The sequence below is a fragment of the Lycorma delicatula genome, chromosome 3 (genome assembly GCF_047948215.1).
Source record: "Lycorma delicatula isolate Av1 chromosome 3, ASM4794821v1, whole genome shotgun sequence".
NCBI classification, from domain to species: Eukaryota; Metazoa; Arthropoda; class Insecta; order Hemiptera; family Fulgoridae; genus Lycorma; species Lycorma delicatula.
The window spans coordinates 210,923,679-210,949,745 of record NC_134457.1 but is presented as its reverse complement, the minus strand read 5'-3'; the positions used below and the strand labels follow the sequence as shown (position 1 = coordinate 210,949,745).

The window sequence follows — 26,067 nt, the reverse complement described above, 5'->3', positions numbered from 1 at the left end:
TTGGCTAAGAGTTCAGTTATTTATACAGCAGCAACATCTATAGAGATTGTTCCTAACTAAGCCGAGTGCTCACGCTCTATATGTGTACTGTGCTGCCATCTTTTACTTATTTAATTAACTTTTTCTACTTTTATGAGTACTTGATAGAAAACAATAATATTGTTTGTTATGCTATTCTAGAAGCGTACAGAAGGCATATGCTTGTTTACCACTGAAGTTTTATTATAAAAACTGAACAAAATTTTCTGTCATGTCAGGTAGCAATTCGGAAGAAGAGATCGACGATTTACCTGACTTGCCAGAAATAGCTGCCAATTGTGATATACCTAGATGCCAAGTTAGTGGATGGGACGATGACACTCAAGGAGTAGAAATTGAAACCAATCCACATGGTAAGAATAAACAGTGACAGGTAGTGTGTATGTTGTAATATTTTAATGTACGATGTTGTAATTTTCTATCATTCCATCATTATTAAATAAAATACATGTTATTGTTAGTGAAAATTGTGTTGCTACGTTGTGTTGTTTATCGGTGACGTTTGTTAGTGAAGAACAGATTAATTAAGATTCCAACGTCGTATTGCAATTAAACTAATAATCTCATAATTCATTGAATCGGTAAAATATATTAATCTCAGTTAAGAGGAGACTTATGGTATGTACTGAATTTTTCAAATATGCTCATTATATTACATTGTGCATCAGCTATGCATCTTGTTAAATAAAGTTTCTACAAACGTTTGGTATTGTAAAATTATATTAAGGGTTTGTTCATAATTAACTGAAAGGAATGTTGAATTACTAAATAAATATAAAATGCAACTTGTTACTGTTGTCGCTCAGTATGATTCTGTCAAACATTTAGTTGCCTATTTTAATTTTTTCTGCAAATACATCTGTCTGCTTATTTTTACTATGATTTAAAGTTTGGAAATGATATGTAATTCTGAATAACTTTACCAACCAGTTTTATATCATAATCTTTATTAAATAAAGGTATTTTATTTATTTTTTGGCTATTTTACAAATTATTTATTAATTGCTACGTTGTAACATATATTTCCTGTCTTCAATCGGCGCATGGTTAACTTTTAGTTTGTTTTAATATAATTTAAATTTCTATATTTTCAAACCAGTCTCATTTTAATTACTCTTTCTCCAATTATAAGTCTCATGAATGCAATTAAAAAAAAAAAATCTAGTTTGCTAATTTCAAATTGCTTAATTGTAGTTACTAACCCTGCAGTGGTTTCATGCAACATATGATACAATAACGACACAGTAATTTCTATTTTTCTTAAATAAGTTAAATCTGATGGCACAGATATTTAAATATTTTGCTTCAAAAGTAGTTTTTAATATATATAAAAGTAATGCTTAGCAGTAATGTTATTTATTTTAAATACAAATAAATTTTACTATGCTTGTAGCTACACAGCTTATTTTTTTTTTAGTTTTAAAACATAAATATGTAATACCTGTTTTTGTGACAAACATTCTTGCCTTGTTTGTCTGGTTTTTGCCAGTTTAGTTTTTGGAATCATATGTTGATGAAATTCACCAAGCGGATGTGAATTTGTGTATCTCTAATTTTTTATTCACTTACTACTTTTATATTATTTTACGTACATCAGGACTAGAAAGATATAGAAAGATAAAATCAAAAATATAGTAATACAGAATATCCTGAATTTAGTGAAGAAAAAGTGAGCTGTTAGCTGTTGGGTGGTGTATGTGGCTAGTCTACGTCTTAATTTGTTGTAATATGAGCTAATAGAAATGAAATTTACTTTATGCTATCCATTATAAATTCATGAGAAGATAACATCTACAATTTACTTTATTTTACTAATATTTTGAAAAAAATTATTTTCTACATGTAAAATTTCCTTTTTCGTAGAAAATCCAGCAAAAGAAATATTATGGGCAGCTGAACATGGTGAAATAGATGTTGTAGAAAGATTAATTGAACAAAATTCCTCTGTTGTGACGGTTAGAGATAAAGATGGTTATACACCTCTTCATCGTGCGTGTTATAACAACCATGTTGAAATTGTTGATGTGAGTAAATTTAAAGTTTTTAAATGAATTAATTAGTTGTATTAAAAGTAACATCAAATATACAATTATTTTTAATTTCACTAACTATTTTCTTGATAAATTAAAAAAATCAAATCTTAGGAGTTTTTTTTTTTCATTTAAATTACTGTTGAACATTTAATTTTATAAACCAAAATATTGATTAAATAAAAATTGTTAACGTTCAATTTTTTTTTCTATAGTATAGTTTGGTTTGTGTTCCCTTATGTCTTATTTTACTTGATAAGTAATCGTATTTTGAATGTGTTTAGCAATTAATTTTTTTTTTTTATTGATACTTTCATTAATTAGAAAAAAATTGCCTAATATTTTATAGTACTGATCCATATTGTTGTAGATCACATATCATTCATTTCTTGTTTCATATGATTAACGTTTTATACATGCGCATGCACGTACACACAAGGACATTCAATAATTGAAGATAAACAGCTTTGGAAGCAAAGCTGGTAAGAGGGTAAGAGGGTTATGATTCTCTCAGAACAATAAGTTTGTAAATCTGTGATGACTTTTGATTAGCTGTTTCAGTAAAATTGTTTTGTTTATAACCTCAAAATCTCATTTTTTGTTGACAAGCCCTCATAAAGTTTATGAATTAATATAATTGAACACTTTTTAGTGATCCATTTTTTTGCTTTCCGAAGATGAAAAACTGGTTTACATTTACTTTCATAAGACCAAACAGTATAAACAAAGTTGAATGAACCACAGAAATTTTTACAAGTGAATATAAAAATTTAAAGACTGTCAAAATTCAGGTCTTCCGGACATCAGTAGAAGTTTCAACTGCAGCGTTTGAAACTCGCATAGGCTTTCTAATCCAAGTAGACCGACGAATTACAATTGAGATCATAGGTGAAAAATTACAAGTAAGAATCAGTACAATTGTTATATCACCAACAAGATCTTGTGCTGTAAAAATCAAGATAAAAAGTGCAAGATAAGTTCTAAGAGAACTGACAGATTACATAAGGAGGCGAGACTTTGCATGTGCACACAATTGAAACAATGGCATCAGCAGGAAGGTTTTTTTACACAATATTGTAAACTGTGCTGATATGAATTTACCATTTTGAAATTAAATCAAGCATACGAGCTGTCAAGTAAAAATTTTGAACCCAACTATCAGCAGGAAAAAACATGATGACAATTTTTTTGGATGCAAAAGGTTTTTGTTAAAAAAAAAGTTTTTGTCAATTTTCTAGAAGAACAGCAAACAATAAGTAGTGCACGCTACTGTGATGCGCTGTGATACTGATGATGCTTATTACAATGTGAACCCAATAATATTAAAAAGCATCCTGGATCTCAGCATATCGGCCCCATTCTGGTTCACAATAATTTCCAACTTTACACAGCTCAGGTAACTTCAGAAACAATCAACAAATTTAGTAGGAAGTATTACCTCACCTCATACAGTCCTAACTTGGCCCCATTGAATTTTCACTTGTTTTATCCACTGAGGGAGGCACTACTTGGGAAGAAGTTTTACGGCAATGATGATGTTAAAAAAATTGTACTAAATTGGCTCTGACATCAAGGCAAAGATTTTTTGCAGTAGGCAAAAATAAGCTGATTCAGTGATGGAACGAGTATATTAATGTTCCTGAAGATTATGTAGAAAAGTGAAAAAAGTTGTCACATTGATTAAATAGATTGTTTTAACTTAGAGCAATCTGTGTTTAATTATTGAATGATATTATTTGTATATATATATGTATATATATATATATATATATATTAATCCGATCAGCCCAAGTACAGAATTAATAAAATAAAATAGGATGACACCCACCTTATTCCATAATCCAAGCAAGGGCACTTTCTCAAGTACATAATATAGTCGGTTGCCCTATATAATTTTTCAAATCATTGGTCTCAAATTACACATTAAAATTAAAAATTCTATACTATACATGAAATATGAAGTCAATAATATTTTCTTAATTAATAATTTATTTCTGTTTTGATTTAATTGAAAGGGATCTTTTAACAGTTTTACATTTTATGTATAGTGTGTAATTTGGAACCAACGATTTTAAAAATTATATAGAGCAACTGATGATGCGAGGTACTCGTGAAAGCACTCTTGCTTGGAATAAGGTAGGTGTCATCTTATTTTTTTTTACTTTATTAATTCTGTACTTGGTTTTATCAGATTACATATAATTTATATAATGCAGAGGAATATGATTCCCGAATGGATTGATTTTAGAAAAATAATATATATATATAAAACATTATCAATAGGATAATCATTTTTACATTATCAGTACATGTGCAGTACCGTGCACATAGAGTTGCATAAGCCTAAAGTAATTTTCATAATGTAATTAATTAAATTGTAACTCATAATTATTATTTACTAGCAAAAGATTTAACTAGGGCTCAACTCCAAGTATCAAGTCAGAAATATTGTTACAATATTTGAAAGATTTAATAGTTAACAGTATTATAAATATCTATAAAAGAGAATTATGGATTACTTATGTTGATGAAATTCTAATACAGTTGAACCCGTGAATAACAAGCTCGCTTGTAACGAGAACTTGCTTGTAATCAGCAAAATTCTGTTTTTTGATTGGTTTTCTATCTCATTAATGATAAATTAACTTGCTTTTAGCAAGTTATCAATGCATTATAAAGTTGGTTATTACAAGCATTTTCATTTTTAAAACTACTGCAATTCAAAAAAATTAAATAACAACCAAATAATGTCAACGCAAGGCAAATTCCATTTCTTCATTTACAAGATACATTTACAATTTATATGTAAAGATTGTGAAATTATATCTTAGGCTTGTTCAAGTCAGTTGTGAAGGGTGAAGAAAAGGTTATGACAGGTTGTTGTACAGTACGTACAATATAAGTTCCATTGCGGTATTACAAAGGCTGGTAGTTATTTTAATTACTTGGGTTTTTCTGTTTGTAAAATTCCAGGAAAGACTGGGACGAAACAAAGATCCGTCAAAACTGTCCAAACAGGTTCACTAAACTCTTAAACACATTTTAAACAATTTAAGTGAAAGTCTGAAGAGGGACATGATAGATATATTTCCTGTCCTACCCTGATTGGTAAATTCAGTAGTCATAATTTTCAGTTTAAAAATACAGTACTGTATCATAGAATCAGTTAAACAAACAGTATTGTGGTAAAGTGATCGATCACATACCCAGTAGCAAAATACAGTACAGTAATACTATATTCGTGTCGGTGAATGCATTTTCATTTTAGTGTATCTTGCTAAAAAATATGGCATGCCATATTTTGATGGAAGATTACCATGATTAAAACGATATACCACTCTCAGAATGGATTCAAATTCTTAACTCTTAAAAAAAATCAGTCTTTCAAGAATACTCAATAGATGACTACACAACAGCCGATGACAACATACATACTACAGAAATTCCAACTGATGAAGACATTATTACTGAGGTAATTCATAGTTGTGCAGGAGATAGCGAAGCTGAAACTGAAAATGAAGATAAATCTACTACTCACCCAGTCGTATCAATGATTGATGCCAGAGAATGTTTTAAGAAATTAACAGAGTTTAGTGAGACTAATAATGTAAGTGATGAATTTGCTGATGAAGACATTATTACTGAGGTAATTCATAGTTGTGCAGGAGATAGCGAAGCTGAAACTGAAAATGAAGATAAATCTACTACTCACCCAGTCGTATCAATGATTGATGCCAGAGAATGTTTTAAGAAATTAACAGAGTTTAGTGAGACTAATAATGTAAGTGATGAATTTGTGGAGTACTTGAATAAATTACTGTTTTGATGATTATAGGTATAAGATTATTAAACAAACAAAAATAAACAATTATTTTAAGGCTAATTAGTTTATATGCGCAATTACGTTTTGACGTATTCAGTTAGAATGACGAAAAATAGATTAGAATGATTTTTTAGATTTAATAAATACACTTTGTACGTAAAAATGCGACAGAAGTTTTTGTGTGGTGTTCATTTGTTACTTTTCTTTATGATTTTGGTAAGTTTTACTGCACACTTATTACCACTTTTTTTTTTGCTAATTCATTGAATGCTCTAACAGTTTTGATTAAAAGCCAAACATATTAGCATCTAAAAATTTTATTAATCTAAATTTTATTTGTTAGTTTATAATACAAAACACATGGATATTTTTATTTTTATTTTTATTTTTATTTTAAAACAGCTTCTTCTTAGGTATACAGTGTAATTTTTGTATTGTAATAGATAATGACGGCGTAAAAATTTATGGTTACGAGGTGGCAACTTGGAAGTACTGGTCATTTGGCTCTAATAAGCGTATTTGATCGGCTCCTTGAATCGTGTTATTACCAAGTTTTACTGTAATTTACTATCCAATGTATTGAACACACTTGATGTGTGAACAATGTGGTTTGACAACGTTTGCTAAGATGGAGTTTATAAAATAAAATGCTGAGAGCAAAATTGTATGAAACTCTACATAGAAATGACAAAGAGGAACTTAACAAAATACTTTCAGAACATTTACAAGCATATAAATGTAATAAATAGAAATCTTAATTACATTGAACAATTAAGGTAGTAAACTTGCATTTTCAAGTATAAAAACATAAATAATCTTCAAATTTAAATTCCTTATAGTTAAATACATAATAAAAAAACAGCAAGTAAACTCTGAACATGATTGGATTGGGAAAATAATGCATTATTTAAAAATTCATATTCAAAATATGGTGCCAAAAAAAAAATTTATTGAATTTTTATAAACGATTATATACTGCTGCTTGTATGCAATTTGTTAGACCATTTATTAATATTTTGTGTGGTCTGATGATGCATGTTGTATTGCTCTAATAAAAATAATAATTATAATAGTAGTAAAATATAATAATTTCTTGTCAGTAAAACTTATTGTGCTTGTTATTAGATACTATTGAGACATGGTGCAGATATTACTGCGCAAACAGAAGATAATTGGCAACCACTTCATTCAGCCTGTAAGTGGAACAGTTTTAAATGTGCTGATCTTCTCATTTCACGTGGGGCAGATGTTAATGCTATTAGCAAAGGAGGTATAAAATTAAATTTTTTGTATTCTTATAATTTTATGGCGTTAATCCTAAATAATTTTTTTTAATTCTACAAACATCAAATTCTTAAATGTTTACCTATTCGTGCAGTAATTTATCTTGAGGTAGATTCTTTTTACCATGTCCATTTTTGTTCTCTATTTCCAACCAAACCTTTGAGTTCTTGATTGCTCCTTTCAGATCTTCTATAGTCTTTTTAATAGCCTCTCTTCTTTGCATCTTCTATAAATCCTTCTAGCAGTTTTATTGATGCAGTAAAGCGTTAACTAACCCACATAACTTCTTAGTTAGTAGCTTGATTGAGGTTCTGTTCTTATTCACTGTCTGTCCACCTAATCTTCTCCAAACTCAGTGTGACATTTACGTTAATCTTTTACGAACTTAAAATATTATACTTTGAAATCATTAATCTGTTATTTATTTTATGTTCAAAGTTTATTAGTAAATCTTCTGTTCTGATTTATTGATCATTTCATGATCATTTAGTAATCACATATTATTGGATCACATTAGGAATTGATAGTTATGCTGTTCCACAGATTAAAAAAATAACTGTCCCAGCTTTCGTCTGGATGGATCAAGGAAATTATTATAAAACTTTAATTAGAATATCCTCATAAAACAAATAATTAATTATAAAATAAACAATAGATTTGATTAAAATTCATATTATTTACTTAAAATTTAAACAAATGAAATAATATTATAGTAAATTCATGAAAATTTTAAATATAAAAAATAACTACAAAATTAATATTGAGAAGGCATTGATGAAAATTATTTGAGCACATATTTACATATACATTGAATGGAGGTGTAGGAAATTTGGATTAAAAAAAATAATTATTTTATTAGGATTATTTAAAAATTTATCACAGAGTTTCTATAAAATAAAACTTTTTAATTATATTTTAAATAAATTTGTGAAAGGTTCGTAAATTTATTAAAGATTGGAAGCACAATAAGGTCCTTTTTTTTATAAGCCGAAGTACTTTTTTGAGTTACATGAAAACAGTTCTGTTGTCCGGTTTGATAAAGGTAATTTTGTTATCTTTTAAAACACTTGACTATTCTTTTTAACTAAATCTGCACTCTCATAAAACACCTGGATAAATTAAAAATTATTTTTTTAAATTTTGGTAATATGATTCATACTTTGAGTTCAAGAGATGATGTTAAATTTTATATGGGAATATATGTAAGCTTATTAAATATTTAATAATGATGAAAGGCTTATCATTTTAAGATGCTTCAAAACAACACTGTGCAGTTTGATTTTGTTACAAAGTCAATTTGGTCATTCCAAAGAATTTTTCATCTAATAAATGCCCAGGAATTTTGCTATGCGGGCAACGTATTATTTTCAGTATCATTAATGAGAATACTATCATGCAGTTAGCAGCGATATATGTACCTCAGAAGTACAATGTAATGGTTTATCCATATTTAAAGTTTGGTGTTACGATCTATCTGGTGAATAGTTAATTGAACTGCTAACATAGAATTTTCAAGTACTTTTAAATAACTATCTTCAAGTACAGATATAGTTTCAAAGAAGGTAACAATGAATGGTTAGAAATTTGGAGGTAGATCATTAATAAATAGTAAGAAAAGCAAGGGACTGAATATAGTCTCCTGTGGTACTCTGCATTCTACATCATAAAGTGAGGATCTACATTCTTATCAAAAGCTGAAATTTGAACTGCCTGTTTACAGTTTTGATAAGGTGTGGCCTTAACCAATTTTGAGCACTTCCTCTGTTACAATAACTATTAAATTTATTATCAGTAAAAACTCTGATGTGAACAACATGTGACTTTCTTGTACACCTATTGAATTATATTTACTCATTTTTTTTTAAATGAAAAGGACGTAAAATTTTATTTAATTAAAAAGTTCCAATATTATTTAATTTTTTTTTTTTTATTATTGAATTATTCATCATAAAAATTTTTTTACTTGGAGAGGTTAATTATTAATAAATCAATATATTTAAATTAAAAAAAGGAGATTAAGTCTTCGAACCAATGTGCCTTCCCCGTTCTTTCTTTTTCCTGTTTAGCCTCTGGTAACTACCGTTTAGATAATTCTTCAGAGGATGAATGAGGATGACATGTATGAGTGTAAATGAAGTGTAGTCTTGTACGTTCTCAGTTCGACCATTCCTGAGATGTGTGGTTAATTGAAGCCCAACCACCAAAGAACACCGGTATCCACGATCTAGTATCCAAATCCGTGTAAAAATAACTGGCTTTACTAAATGTGCCTTCCCCTAAAATCCAAATACTTCATTAATTAAAATTTTATTTGGCTATAACTCTGGAACCAATGAAAATACCACTTATGATATGTTATTGAAAAGCTCTCAATAAGGGCTTATTACTGAAGTCAAGAAAAAGTTCACCATCCAAATTTTTTTATATTTTGGGCCTTGTTGGACACTTTTAATTCAGTTGATTGCAATCAAAAGAGGAGGTGCACAACTAGATATTACAGCAGTCCTAAATCCAAAATTTCAACATCCTATTGTTAATCTTTTTTGAGTTATGTGAGATAAGTACATACATAATTATGTACATACAGGCATCACACCGAACTAGTCAAAATGGATATTTCTATTAAAATCTGGAAACTGAAATTTTTCATGATCACAATACTTCCTTTACTTCGTACGAGGAAGTAAAAATGGAACTAAACAGAATGCTTTACAGAGGTCATAAAAAAAAAAATTGAAAATGGAATCTTTTTGTAATATAATTTTACATCAAAGTCTTTATTCACTCATTAAATAACTTGCATTACTAATGATGTTATTAATAAGTAATAACTTCTCCAGTAACTGATACCTAGAATTTTTCTTTTTTATTATATCTTAAATTTTATAGAACTTTTACTTCATTGTTACAAACAAATTTTCTTTTTCTATTTGAAGAGTGGAAGTTAATACACTTACATTCACATTCAAGGACTTACCTGAATTTGTATTCAGATAATATGTAGATTATTAGTATCATTCAGGTAGGATGTAGACCTTAATATGCTTAGATACCTTAGTTACATAACAGACATGAATCCAACATGATTCATGACTTGTAATGATGGTCTTAAGTTTATTATTTCTAGTTCCAATTAATAAAAGTTATTTTTTCATAACTTCTCCCACCCAGGATGGGAGTAATTTTTGCTGTAGTCTTCAATATAGTACAGTTTTGCTTGATATAGAATTACACACTGTTCCCCACACATTTAAAGAACTGTTTCATCATCTACTTCAGTTCTGTTTCCATACGTATTAGTTGACTGGAGAGAGAATAGTGCAGTTTTTTTTATATCCATTGTAAAACATTTCCAGGTTGAGTTTCATGTTGGAAAAAATTTGTAATTAATAAAGGTGCTGTTATTTCAAAATTTCTTGCAAACACCTGAAATAAATAAGCCAGTAGCATAGTTTAAAATGGTGACATGATAAGCAGAATATAATTTATATGCAGTTCATTGTTAACTAACTTCAAGGTATGTGAGTATGCATACTTCAAGTTATGAGGTATGTGAGTAGGAGTTGCGTATGTTCTGCACTTAATGATTTTTATCTGTTGCCTTGTTTTGTACATAACATTTTCTTGATTTTGTTTCTCACTTTTCTTATCTTATTCACTGGTTTCTCTTTTATCATTCTTAGTTGACAAATCTAATTCCAGTCTGTAAATTGTTATCTGTTGATGAGTAAGGTCTATTTTTTAGTTATATATAAAACATGCAAAATTGGTATATTGTTACATCATAAAAGAATTGTTATTAATATTTATGTAGTAAATGTAAAGTTGTAGTAATTGTTGTAACCTTCTTTACTCAGATTAGTTTTATTTCTTGAACTTACAATCTTATATACGAGGGTAAGTCAATTATTATCCGCAATGTAGTTATAAATTTTATTGCAATACAAATAGGAAACTTTACATGTACATCATTTTTCAACATAGTCCTCTTACATTTCAACACACTTGGTCCATCGTTGCACAAGCTTCCTGATGCCCTCATAAAGAAGGTTTTCAGTTGAGCTCCAAGTCAGGAATGTGCCGCTTCTTTCACTGTTTCGTCCGAGGTAAATCGACGGCCCCTTAATGCCTCTTTGAGCGGACCAAACAAGTAGTAGTCAGAAGGGGCAAGATCAGGACTATACGGAGGATGAGTCAATACTTCAAAGTTAAGTTTCTGGAGCGTTTCAGCAGTGTAGACAGCAGTTTGTGGACGGGCATTGTCATGCAACAACACAATACCTCTCGAATTGTAGGCTTCAGCTTGTCAGTAAGCATTTCATTAACGCACACTGTTTATTGTCATGCCCCTTTCCTCATAATGTTCCAGTACTGGGCCTTGTGAATCCCAAAAAACCGTAAGCATCATTTTCCTGCAGATGGTTGGATCTTGAACTTTTTTTTACAGGGCTAATTTGTATGTTTCCATTCCAACCTCTGCTGTTTACTCTCCAGCTCGTAATTGATGATGGATCCATGTTCCGTCACCAGTGATGATTCTGTCTAAGAAGATGTCCCGTTCGTTACCATAGCGATCCAAATGTTTTTGGCAGATATCCAAGCACATTTGTTTATGCAATTGTGTGAGTTGTTTTGGGACCCATCTTACACAGACTTTATGAAACCCAAGTCTGTTGTGGATGATTTCGTAGGTAGAACCGTGACTAATTTGCAGATGATGTGCCACTTCATCAATAGTTACTTGTCTGTCTAAAAAAAACCATGTCACGTGCACGCTCAATGTTTTTCTCATTTGTGGTGGTAAACAGTCATCTGGCTCCTTCGTTGTGCGTAACACTTGTGCAACCGTTTTTGAATTTTCAATCCATTCGTAGACAATCTGTTGCGGCAGCACACTGTTCCTGTACTGTAACGAAAGTCTTCTATGAATTTCGGCCCCTGATACACCTTCCGACTACAAAAAATGGATCACTGAACATTGCTCTTCTTTGATGCAAACAGAAAGCAGAGCAGCCATGGTTAATGGGAGGGCAGCAATAATGGAACTAACCTAGCAGCATCAAACCTGTACAGACATAACAACAATTAAACCACGCATGCGTCATCTACGCAACACGGCAGTACTACCAACATAAACAAAGATATAACTAAATTGCAGATAATAATTGACTTACCGTCATATTTACCTTCTGATGTCATTCTACTACTAGTATTTACCCTTTCACTTTTACTGCCATTATTTTATTTCTGTGCCCTTCAAACAGAGTGTTTCTCTCAGTCTATACCACAAATTCCAAGTGGGGAACAATTGGATTAATAATTTGGAGATAGCTTTCAGTTTCTCAAAAATGCATCAGTTTTGTTTTCAGTCATTGAAAATTCATTAAATTCTTGACAACCTTTGTATAGCTCAGCATTTTTAAACCTCTAAAACTGCTTATAATAATGACTTTATGAAGTTGCAAAATAGTACAATCAAGAATTTCAATTGTCATTAAGGTTGTTGGTAATTTAAAAATAAACTAAATGTTGAATATGATAATTTTTAAATATAGAAGGTAAATAACAAAGTATAAAATAATAATAGTAGAATTTTTTTTCATCAGTCTAAAACCAGAAAGTCTTATTTCCCTAACACTGACAAAGATTGCCACATTAGAATTTAACTAATGCAAGCAATAATATTTAAAAATTTTTAAGTAGTTTTTCTGTAAAAACTATTTGACAAACCGAGGAGAATATGTGAAGTAACAAATTATGATTGAATGTGATATACATTTTTCAACATTATTTTAATAATCTTATAACAATGTACACTTTATTAAAAACTGATACCTTTTTAATGACATTTTTTACAAAAATATAAAATATCTTTGTTATGAAAAATTGAATAAAAAATTATGTACTCTATGTGTTTCCTTAAATTATTTATTTTTGATATATCTGTTTTCCTCATTTAACTATGTAATTTGAAAAACAAGAGAGCACATTTCATAAGTCTAAAACTAAATGGTCAATCTCCGTGGCAGAGTGGCAGTGTCTTAGCCTTTTGTCTGGAGGTCCCAGGTTTGAAACCGAATCAGACATGACATTTTTCATAACTACAAAATTCCATTACCAACTCCCATGCATAAGCTAATGTGATATCAAAAAAAAAAAAATTGAAGTTAGGGAAAGTGAAGCAAGTGATTACTTAGATAGTTTATTTACAACATAGTTGTAATACTTCATTTCTTAGTTTTCTAAACATAAAAAAAAGCTTGAACTGTGGAAAGGCAACTCATGATTTTTCATGCAACATAACTGTACACCGACACATATTTTTCTCTCGATTCATAACTTTTATTTAAAAAAAAAACCAGAATGACTGTACATTCTTACTATTATACCTTCCTAATCTTACCCTTAAAGATTTTTTCATTTACAAAATTGGAATCCCTGTTAAAAGGGAGAATTTTTTATGATATTGAAAATAAACAAAAAAAACATCTCTGGGAGATAAAGATCAGCAAATTATTTGTAAGTGATAAACAGTAAATTTGGATATTTTTTTTAACTGACCTCAGTATGTATTATATTGTTCAGATTGTCAATTTTATGCTTCAGTAGTTTAGTATCAAGAAATTTTTTGAAAATATTGTTTTAGTTAACTTCATTTTATTACGTATTTATTTTGTTTATTTTTTAATATTAAAATAATTGGAAATAAAAAAGATTTTACTTCATGAATTCTATATATTTGGTTGTATCATAAAACCTTTCCAAAAAAGAAACCAATATGACATCAAATTATCTTTTTAGCAGGTTTTGCTTTAAATGAGAGCTAATTTCATATAGGTGGAATTGTAAACAAATTAAATTTCACTATAATGCTGTTGAAATTAAAAATCACCTATGAAATTGAATCAAGAGTACTTAAAAAGAAAAAATTGTATTGAATTGAAAAATAACATAAATTTTAATACAGTAAATAGAGTATTAAATTATCCAATTAACCTTTCACTTATTTGACAAAGGATTTTAATAAAAATACCCTTGAGAAGAAAGAAATTAAACCCAGCTTCTTTGCCATTATGCATTAAATTTTCAATAGGCAAAATAGTTTACTTTTTTTTAACACATTTATTAAATGAACATCAACATTTGATTGTGATTGTTTGAACTGTATTAAATTGAAATAAGATATCACATAATTTCTAAAACACATTTAAGTTTTTTTCAATAAGTGCAGAAAATAAATACAAAAAAAAATGGCATAGTTTCACACAAAATATTTAATTACGATATTTTATAACTTCCATCAAATTTAAATCCAGTAATACAATACACACTTTATTTACAAAATTTCTTTCTGTATTTAAACATTGGTACAAAAAAACACAACTTACCTAACTTAATTTACAACTTACCTAAAATAATTTTAGGTATTTCATATTTACAAATCAATGACTTTTTATAAGATGAAGAAGATTTATCTGCGATAAAATAAAGCAGAATTCTTCCATCAACTTGTTAAAACTGCTATAAGATTGTCTCCAATCTTTCAAAATAATAATATGGGTTGTTATTTTAAAAATAATATGGTAAAAGCAAATTAAATAATATAATAATTATTATATGTAACACATACAAGATGATTTCTACCAACCTGAGAAAGTAAAAAAATTAAAATTTGTTGTAACAAAAATTACTTTTTAAATTCTAGAATCAGCAGTCATTAATTTAGTGACAACAGAACCTGTTATTCAGTCAGCCAGTGTAGATAAGTCAGCTTTTCTACATAGTTCTAATTGTTCAATGGTAGAATAGTTTTAGAAAGTAACATGGGAATTTTTAATTACATGATAGACATTTATATTTAGCTTTTTCTTTTTGCATCTTGGTGAATTCTAACACATTTTTAGTTGAATTACGGTTTTGTTATCTTGTTTATGTTTTCATGGTATTTTGTTTTTTCAGTTTCTATTATTTTTCATACACATTATGATTTTTTTGTTTATTTTTCATTATTATCTTGTATGAAATATGTCTTGTACACAATTAAATAAGTACAAGATAGAGACATTTTTGCATAATAATGGAGAAGGAAATTATTTTGATAGAGAAGATGATTATTCATCATCACATTCTGGATGATAACAAACCAAGTGATTCTAGTATACATTCATTTATAGATTTTATTAATTGTTTTGAGAATGAGGGTAATGTACAATGTAATAATTGCAAAAAATGGAATATTACTAATCAACCAGAAAATTGCAGACCTATCAAACTGGAGTTACTAATTAGAAACAAGAAATATGGATAGGCCACCCAAGAAAATCTTTCTCTATGACTTGAATGATATATCAAGGGGGCATTAAGTGAATGGTCAAAGCAAAAAATGGAACAATGATTTCTGAACTTCTTTAATTTAATTGTTTTGAAGTGGTTTGTAGGAATGTAAGCAAAAAGAAATAATAAATTTATTCTAATTTAAATAAATTTATTCAAGTTTTGTAAGTAGTATATATACAGGTTGTATAAAATAAAGTTTGCATGAGGCCAATGATGTTGGGTAAAGTTAAAGATTATAATAGTATTAAATTTGATTAGAGTTATTTATATTATTTTGTGTCTTTAAGGCATCACCACTTTATATGTTTGTATGTGTGTGTGTGTATATATATATATATATATATAAATTTCAGGAGGAAAGAGAAATAATTTGTGAACTGATTCTAGAGCTTAATGCTTTGTTATTGAGTTCAGCAAGTGAAAAGCTTTACCCGGATTTCAGTTCCCCTGGTGAAATGAGGTCATACTGAAATTTTTAAGGTATTATAAAAGGGATAAACTTGATGGTTTCTAATGTTTTTTGACCTTAAAAGAGAAAGATTCAGTGATGAAAAAGACGTATTTTTTTAGGTTTAAAGTACAATTACTTTGTTAAATGACTAATAAATGTTATTATCAAAACTTGTACAGAATTTTATTCTGAAAAAATTTATATACAATATATGTGAAAATCAAAAAAATCAACCTTTATTATTAAAAACAAAACTTAACAGAAAAATATTATCAATTTGTAAAAATTAAAAACAGCTGTTTTTAGTATAATAAATTCAGACCTTTGAAAAATTAAAATATTTTTAATTTACTTAAAAAAGTACTTGCTGTGATTTATACTGTATTAATTTACAATAAAATTTGAAAATTCCACCATTGACATTGATACTCTCTTCAACTCTTTTCCTTATGTTTTCTGTCTAATGATACCTTTGCATTTCTTAATGAGGGCAGCATGATAATGATTCAGTCTACGAGCGTGTAATGTTCTCCACACTGTACTTTGTAGAATGTTGAGTTGTGTAGAAATTTTTCACATGCTTGTAAAATTAAGCTGTACCACTTGAAGAATGGAGCACTTCCATTGCCAAAGCTGTACACAAAAGTCATATCTGCAAATTCTGCATGACGGAAGAGACCCTTCATTTTTCAAAACAGAATTTCACTTTTTTAATTCAGATTCAATTGGAAAAATGTAGGTATAGTTTAGAGTACAACAAACAGAAATACTGAATAACTTGATGCTCAAAAATAATTAAACACAATCAAAATTATGTTAAAAAACAACTAAACCGCTTAACATTTATTATCACAACAAGTAGTATTCAAAGTAATTTTGAAGCACACAGTTAATGTTGCCAACCTAATTTATAACCTTAGATGATAATTTATTCCCTAACATATCTTCCCAACAATGGAAGAATTTAAAAAACAGTTTAAATCAAGGTATTTATAACACTTTTGAAAGATATTAATAACAACATAAAAACTTTTAATTTTACATATAAGAACACAAATTCAACACACTTTGAAACAATACAAAATGCATAAACATGCTCAATTTGATTTAACACTATATTCAACAGACATAACAAAAATAAAATATGCTATTTCACTACCTACTAAACTGGTTTATACAATTCAGATCAAATTTGCAATATGAATAAATTTTATTTGATGTATACTTAAGATAGGTTGTATATATATACTTAAGCATGGAGGATGAACAAACACTGCAATATCATTGTGGAAGAGAGTGGACCATAAATCTAGGAAGTATATTCTGGGAACTTATTTACAATAATTTGGAAACTAAAAAAATATAAATTAATAATTTATATGAGTGTGTGTGTGTGTGTGTGTGTGTGTGTGTGTGTGTCAACTCACTGATGAGTAAATTAAAAAATTATTACTTTTAAATAGTTTTATGAAAATTACTCTCAGGAGCCAAAACTATGTCCTGAATAAAGTATTGTATAACATTGAGCGAATTATAATTTTATTAAAAAAAATGTAAAAAGAATAATTTTTGAGAAATTTTTCCAAACAGTGATTGTGCCGATCATGAAAAAGTAGTATAGTCTTTGCATGTGACTTAGGTAAGTCTATCTCATTTATAGGTTTTTTTTTAAGTTAAATTATTTAAAAAATTTGTATTAAATTAACATCATCATTATATGAAACTGTAACAAGATTTTTTTTAGTATGTAATTTAATTTTTTGCTGGACAGAAGTAGTTCTTTTTTTTATGTATTTTCCATTGAGTTATTTAAATTAATAAATAATTTTATCAGGAATTTGTTATGAATTGAACATGTAAATTGAATATATAACATTTTGATTTGAAGGTATAACACCATTGCACTTGGCAGCATCCAATAGCTACGCAAAAGAAACACTGGAGCTGCTCCTGTTGAATTCAGAAACCAATACGGACATAAAAAATGAAAGTAACGACTTAGCTGTAGATATTGCACGCCGGACTGGGAAATGCTATCCATTGTTTGATATAGCTGAGCCATGTTTCAACATATGATACCAGGTATCAGCAATGTAGTGAATAATCAATAAAACACTTGGACTTTTTACCCTTTATTTAATAATTGTTGATATTTCTGTTGTATATTTTATTTCGTGAATGTTATGAATGAAAATTAAATAGCTAAAAATAAATACATTTATTATATAATTTAAATTGAGTTATCTTTTATTTTGACATTGGCATTTTCTGAACTTTTTTTTTATATACAGAATAACTAGTATGCCTGAAAAATATTTTCTTGTCTTGTTTCAAATAAATAAATAAATGTTTGTTATAATTTAAATTTAAATTAACCTGTTATCAAATAATTGTTAATTGTCTCAGGACAGCTGGCCTGAATGGACAAGACCTACTGTGTAACTATAATTGGGCATACAGCTTGTTCTGAAGCTGTGTAAATTAAAAAAAATTGCTTTAGTTCTGTCCTTTTATCTTAAATTTGAATACCCCTAAAGATATTAATTTGATATTAGTTTAGTTTCTGTTAACTTGGCATGAAAATAGTTTTTCACTGATATTTTAACATTGAAACTTAAATGCATTGTGTTGATTTTTATCAATATTTTTTTTTTTTTTTTTTTTTTTGCTTGTTATCTGTGAATAGTAAATTATTTACTGTACTGTTATTTATGTACTATAACAAGAGTCTAAATTCATTATTAATAATTATGCGTGATCATGTTACTTGAGATCATATATTATTAAAAGTTTTGTATACATATCTTAGCTGATCTAAAACAGCTCGTTGAATTAGCATAAAAGATAAGTCCATTCAAAAAACATTACTGTTTTGTAAACTTCAGAATAATTATATGTGTATATAATATACATACACCATAAACAATACACTTGGTTTAAGATAGTTTTAAATTACTTGCTGCCTTAGCCTAGTTTTTGTAATGCAAAGATTATTCACAAGGGAATAAAGTTTTGTCATCATAAAAAAAAAAATAGTCCCCCTTACTATTATTTCTTTTAACTATTTCACTTTTCTTTTTTTTAACTGCACCCAAACAGATGTAATATTTGCTTGCCTGCTAAATTAATGATAACCCATATGGTTGAAAAATTTACCTACAGTACAGTTTACCTAATTAGTGTACAGTTTTTAGTACAGTGTACTAAACTGTAAGTGTAACTGTTTTTAGTACAATTATTAGTGTACAGTGTACAGTTTTTACCTAATTAGGAATTTATAAATTTTTTTTAGTAGTTCTGTTAGATATATAATTCTTGAAACTACATCAACCAGGTCCATATTAACATCACGATTGAACTTTGATCAAGTTTGATCTAAGATGATCTGAAAGTTCATGGCTGTTTAGGAAAAATAAAATTTTTGAATTATTTATCAACATTACCAGATGAAATGTATGCAGTGATTTTGTGTGTTGTACTGAGTTGGGAAGCTTCGTATTATTAATTTAATACTTTTATTAAATTAATAAAAGTATGCTTGAGGTAAAATGAGACAAACTGAAGAAGAATAAGAATGATAAAATATTACCCAAGGAGAAAGTGGAGGACAATACGTGACAGAGAGAAACTTGAGGAATTAAACGCAGAAAAGGAAAGGGAGGTATCATCTCTTGGTTCTTCTTCCTCTCTAATAGCCTACTTCTCCACTGCTATTTTTGCTATGGCATTTCTTATTCTTATCAAGGATTTCTTGCTGTTCTCATTTTCCTGTTATTTTTTTAATTTGTCCTAGTTTTTTCCTCCCACTACATTCTCATCCAATTCCTTCAAACTTAAGTTCCATTTCATAACTCCACTTTCTTTAAAGCTATTCTCATTTCCATCGTTAATAGCATATGATCATTATTGATTTCTGCACCTGGTAATCCACTGGCTTTCTTAACATCATTCTTGTATCTTTCATCTACTAAGATGTGGTGTTCTGATAGCAATCTTTGTCCCCAGAGGTTATGTGCATGTATCTCCTCCTATAATTTTAACTAAGTATTGGTTATAAATAATTTTTTCCTAGCACAATTCTAGTAATCTGTTTCCCCTTTCATTGCTTACTCTTAAGGCAAATTTTCCTACCATACTTTCTCTTCACCTTCTCTAACCACAAGATTTCAGTTCTTCCATCCCTACCTTTCAGCAGCAGTCATTTTTCAGTTTTATTACATCTTAATACATCTCTTCAATATCTTCTTCTTAATTTGATGTTATACATACGAAGTGTGTTCAGAAATAAAACAAACTTTATTTTTTTAATCTTTATTATTAATTTTACAGATGTCAGATTAATTGTTTTGTCTTAATTGCCTTGTCCCTTATTCACACTTTTCCCAGCTGTGTTTCCACTTTGCGAACCATTTCTGGATAGCGTCATTTGAAATGGCCTTTAAGGTCCATGATCAATTTGCTTAATGTCGTCGACAGTCTCAAATTGTCCTTTCATCTCTGATTTTAATTTCAGAAATAAGAAAAAATCACAAGGAGCCAGGTCTGGAGAGTAGGCAGGAGTCACTGATTTTTGGCACAAAACTAACAAATTGACAAAGCTGAATGTGCAAGCGCATTGTCATGGTGAAGGAACCATGACTTGTCTCACCATAACTCTGGTCTCTTTTTGTGGAATTTTTCACGTAACTGTTATAAAATGCCTTGATAGTATGCACGGTTCACTGTTTCACCTTGAGGCAAGAATTCAAAATGCACAATTCCATTAAAATCGAAAAAAACAGAGAGAATAACTTTGACACTGGATCGAGACTGACATGTTTTCTTGAGGTGTGGAGATCCTTTGCCAATCCATTGTGATGATTGATTTTTTGTCTCTATGTTGTAGCCATAAACCTGGCTTTCGTCTCCCGTTATGATCCCTTGCTTGAATGTTTCATCGTCATTGACTTGTTCAAGAAGTTGCTGACAAATGTCCACTCAATGTTCTTACTGCTGTTTGGTCATCAAACGAGGAACATACTTTGCTGCAACTTTATGCATGTTCAATCTTTCAGTCAAATGTCATGGCATGATCCAGTCGAGATGCTAATCTCTTCAAAAAGTTCTCTTACAGTCAATCGGCGATTTGCACTTACCAGATTGTGGATGTTCAGTCAATTAAAGCTGAAGGCCTTCCTGGTCATTGATCATCATCAATTGACTGATGACCATTTTTAAACTGTGAAAACCATTCATAACATTGCGTACAACCCAGATCATCATCTCTGTAAGTTTGTTTCAAAAGTTGAAAAGTCTCTGTGAAAGTTTTCTCTAGTTTCGCACAAAATTTTACGTTGTATCTGTGCTCCCAAAAATCACACATTACAAAAATCACTACTAACACTTAAAAACGTTGCATTCAAATAACAATAACAAAAACTAAACGAGATATCAACAATCCAAGAACATCTGGTTATAGAGGAGGTTCCGTTCTGGTTATAGGAGGAGGTGCCATTAACTGCACGTCACTAAATATTTTCATTGGCGTGTAATTAAAAATGTTCGGTTATTTTCTGAACAGACCTCGTACTTATGCTATTATTAAATCTTTTGTTAACAGCTTAATTCTTATATTTCATTTACATAAGATACTTTCTGCACCTTGTTTTTTACCTCACTTTTCATAATTATTGCCATTCTTTTTTTCCTTTCTTTCTTCCAGAATAGAAAATTAGAACCTCTTCATGCTTAATTTTACCCCGCCTTTTCCACTGTACATTCAGTACTAATATATCCATTTTAGCCTTAATTTTCTTCTTGAGATTCTTTTCTTTTTCAAAATGCTCACACACATTGTTAATTCACTGTTCTGAGAAATGTTTCCAATGTTCAAGTAAGTGCCTTCTGGAATTCTGTTAATGGAATATACTGTAGCAGTTTTTCTTAATCCCATTTATCATTTGGAATTTGAGACTTTTAAAGCTGACATTAGTTTTTTATGTTTACATAAAAATGTCTGCAGCATCTATAACTTAAAGAGTCAGGAAGCTGAGGATAATGGTCGTTCTCTGTCACTTCTAAAACTTATTGATAAGGAAAGATTGTCCGTTGTTGAGCGAAAATCTCATTCAAGCCACCATAAAATATGAACTAAAAATGATAGTATAATACTGGTAATGTGACAGAGTTGCTAAAGATCTGCATTATATTGTGCCACAAGGTGAATGGCAAATCTTACCATACAATCATATTCAGGAATTTCACTATACAGTTTTTCTCTACAGACAAGTCTCATATACCTTTAACTGTAATTAAGCCAAGATCATTCAGAATCCTAATAATTACAGCTCTGTTATTTTAACAGCTTATTATTGATAATTCTAATCTTAGCAAAAGAAATTAAATTTAATTATAATAAAAAATTAATACTTAATACAATTAAAGGAAAATGAGTTCAGTTTTGTAATTGTTATTTAAAATTGAAAGATTTTTAAGTAATGATGTTTTTTCACAAAAATGATGCTAATATTCAAGTCAGTTTTGTGATTTTGAATCATTCTTTTCCTAAAACCAGAATTGTTAGCAACAATCATTACTAATATACTTGGGTGTTTTACAGTTTCAATCATTCAATTTTATCTGTAAGATAAATAGAGATATAAATAAAGATATTTTATCTGTAAGAAAATGAATCGAGAAGTAATACTGAGTGAGATGGTCTTTTTTTAAATAGAAGATAAATGATATGTAAAGTTAACCTTACAAAATACATCTTTGGTGGGATGGATAGTACATTAATTGTAACATTGAAAAAATAATTCATTATTAATAATCTTAATTTGTTATAATTGCTTCATTTTGTGATAAATGTGAGTTTTATTGACTGAATTATAATTTGTACAATGTCTTTTCAGCAGAAATACCCATATTGTTATTCCAAATTTATTATTCTCTTCTATTAAAACATCTCACTTGCATAACAGTCCTATAGAATTTATCTTTGATTTGAAGTACAAGGTATATTAAAAGAGTTACATCTGTTATTTCTTGATTTATAACATTTATTTGATTTCTTATTATTAACAGATAAAAGCCTTTTAACAGTAGTTAATTGAAATTTATATACATTTTTTTCACTTCTATATATAGTCATTGAAACTGGTTATATACACAGCAATAAACACATTTATTGAATGCCAATCACGAAAGTTAATGAATGTTTTAGTTGTTATATTTTCTTTTTTATTATTGGTAAAATGCACTCCTCAAAGATATTACTTTGATTTTAAAAATAAGTTAAATCAGAGGTGGAAGCACAGTTGGGGCTGAATAGTAAATGTGTCATGGTTTCGCACTTCTGCTATTTCAAAAGTAAGGCAATGGCTTTTGCAACATGCGAATGATATTGTTTATGTTGGAGAATTGTTGCATATTTAAGGCAACTAGGATGCTTGTTTTTGATTGCCTGACAAAGATTAATGGTTATAAAATTAATCAATTTCCCTATCAGAAAGCATTGAGAATTGTACTAATTTTAAAAGTCAACAAGAATATTATATACATGAAATCTTATAGATACATTAATTCATTTCAATGATCAAATATTATTTAACATTTCATTATTAAACAGACATGCACTTATCCAGTGTCCATGAAACCATGTAATCTGGTCAGTAGTTTTGGACGACTAATGTTTTAATGTTTGTGACTTTTTTTGCTCATTAAAAAATCATTTCCAAATGTAGATTTTCTTTCTTACACATAAACAAGTGTCCATTCATTTTAATGTGTAATAATTTTGGATTGAAAAAGCACATTGAGACCAGTGCATGTTATTTAATGAAAGAGGGATCATATTTCCCCCCACTTTTTGACAAATAAGTTCAAGCATTATTCATAACAGCAGATTTTAAAATGTCATTACTTTTTGAGCATTCTGTATATTAATTCAGGTTGTAAATTCAGATTTGAATTTATTTTTCTGTGATTAAAAAGAGAAAATTAAATGCTATATGTATAAAACTAATGTTAAAGCAAAAAAAAATTCCATGCTTATTTGTAAATTTGATGTTGTATAAACTGGATGATAGCTTTCTATAATACAAAATAGAAGTAAGACATTTTAAAAGTGACTCCTAAAAAAAATATTAAGTATATATATTTTAACCTGAACATCAACATTTCTCAAAATAATAGCTTGAAAGTAAAAACAGAGCACCTAGTTGATGTATACTTAATAAACAAATTTGCCTAGATTACTAAGCACATTGTGCTTAAAAACAGAGTACCATATTCTTGAATGTGATAAAGTGCAGAATTAGATTATTATCCTGCTTACAGCTATTCTATTTGATTCATTCTTTGATTTTACAGGGAACTTTAACCATGGTCCTGAAAAGCCCCAGAAAAAAATTTTCTGGAGCAGCATCCCCACTAATTTTACCTACGAGCCGCCACTTTTAATCAGTGACATCTGATGTAATTTATTTCTGTATTTTTTAAAATATTTATATAAAACTTTTGTGCTCTGTCCATAATGGGGATTCCATACTACCGAGTAGTATTCACGTAATTAAAAGAAGAAATACTGAGATTAATAAAGTCAAATGAATGTCTTGATCTGCTGATGATATTTATGTGAGGCAAGAAACACATCTAGTCAAAACACAGACAATATTTACTGGCTTGATATTTGAACCATCCAAGGCTTACTCTAAACTGATTGGATGTATACAGTGATAAAATCAAATTACTTTATACTTTTCAATATTAATTGATAAACCATATTTATATGTTGTACATCATCCAAATTAAAAAAGTTCTCCATATTCTTAAAATTCTACATATATAAATTGATTTCAGAAGAATAAAGTTAAGAACTTTTACAATTTATTGATAAAGGGTCAGTACCTGTCGTGCATAATGCTCCTTGCCACAGCATTGCATCGGGAAAAGTTTGGAACATGTTGCCAACATATCAACAGTTAATTACTGATTGGTTTAAGTGTCAAAGAGTTCTGGTTCAAGATGATTGGTAAAAATAGAACTCACAAAACAAGGTAAGTTAGATTTATTACTGACAAGTTAAAAAGTAAATGCTTCATCTTGAACCATACCAAGGGAGCTTAAATATTTTTGAGTTGGTGAGGGTAAAGGTTAATGGTGTGTGGGCAACAAAAAGTACAAGTTTTAAATTGAGATACGTATTATAACAGTATTTAAAATATAATACATGAAAATGGAATCTTATTCAGCACAGCATTAAGAAAGAAGAGAATTTATATGGGATGCTAATAATCTATGTGATCTTTTCGCTGAAATATATTACTAATTTATTAAACTCAAGTGGAAGTGAATCCATTAGTGATTATAATTGATCAGATTTATCTAGAATTAAATAACTCCAATAAGATAACATAACAGCATTTTAAAAAAAACACTTTTTGAATTACACTACTATATTACAGAAAAGAATCATCTACATTAATCCTACAATGTACAATTTTGATTTGTAATTTTTAATCTAATTTAATTCATTTTAATAATAGAACAAGGTTTAAAATAATGCAAACATCAACTTTTTCAATTAAAAAGTTTGTAAAGTACATCTTTAAAGAGAAGTTGCTTCTTTTGTGTTGAATACTATTATTGTTTTCTTTTTAACTTGATGGTCAGTTTATTTCATGATCTGTAAGTTGTACAATTATGTGTATGACTTGAGAACATAGATACTGAAATGGCACTAGTAAATTTCTATTATAACATTTCACTAAGTATTCTGCTACAAACAATTAATGTTTAAAATTTTTCATCAAAAAACAAGCAAAGCTTTATTTAGATTAATACAATTATTCTTACCAGATAATGAGGCAGGACTTGTAAATGTATATATTTAGGCACATATCACAATGTTAGCATTATATGCAGTTAAAATGATATTATAAAATTAAAATAAAACAAAACATTTCACATATTTTTAGACTTAACTGAACATCTAACTGGAATTCAAGAAGTTTAATTCTCTTAAATAAATATTACAAGTCGTATGAAATAAGTATATAAGAAATCAAGATTATTAATTTTTTTTATTAGAACGGGGATTAATCAAAATTCAGATACTAGTT

The 26,067-nt window shown here is 28.7% G+C and overlaps 1 protein-coding gene across 1 annotated transcript; it reads left to right on the top strand.

Annotated features, from left to right (window-relative positions):
- Positions 1-120: 120 nt before the first annotated feature.
- Positions 121-18,199, top strand: LOC142322405 (ankyrin repeat domain-containing protein 49-like). Its single transcript, XM_075361450.1, has 4 exons — positions 121-392; positions 1,903-2,063; positions 7,018-7,162; positions 17,853-18,199. Exons 1-4 carry the CDS (start codon positions 251-253, stop codon positions 18,038-18,040), a joined length of 636 nt encoding a protein of 211 aa, XP_075217565.1. The 5' UTR covers positions 121-250; the 3' UTR covers positions 18,041-18,199.
- Positions 18,200-26,067: the final 7,868 nt, after the last annotated feature.

Excerpts from the sequence above, each read along its gene's own strand:
- LOC142322405 (XM_075361450.1), top strand. The coding sequence starts at position 251 with ATGTCAGGTAGCAATTCGGAAGAAGAGATCGACGATTTACCTGACTTG. Across the intron at positions 2,064-7,017 it reads ACCATGTTGAAATTGTTGAT|ATACTATTGAGACATGGTGC; the intron begins GTGAGTAAATTT and ends GCTTGTTATTAG. Across the intron at positions 7,163-17,852 it reads TAATGCTATTAGCAAAGGAG|GTATAACACCATTGCACTTG; the intron begins GTATAAAATTAA and ends TTTGATTTGAAG.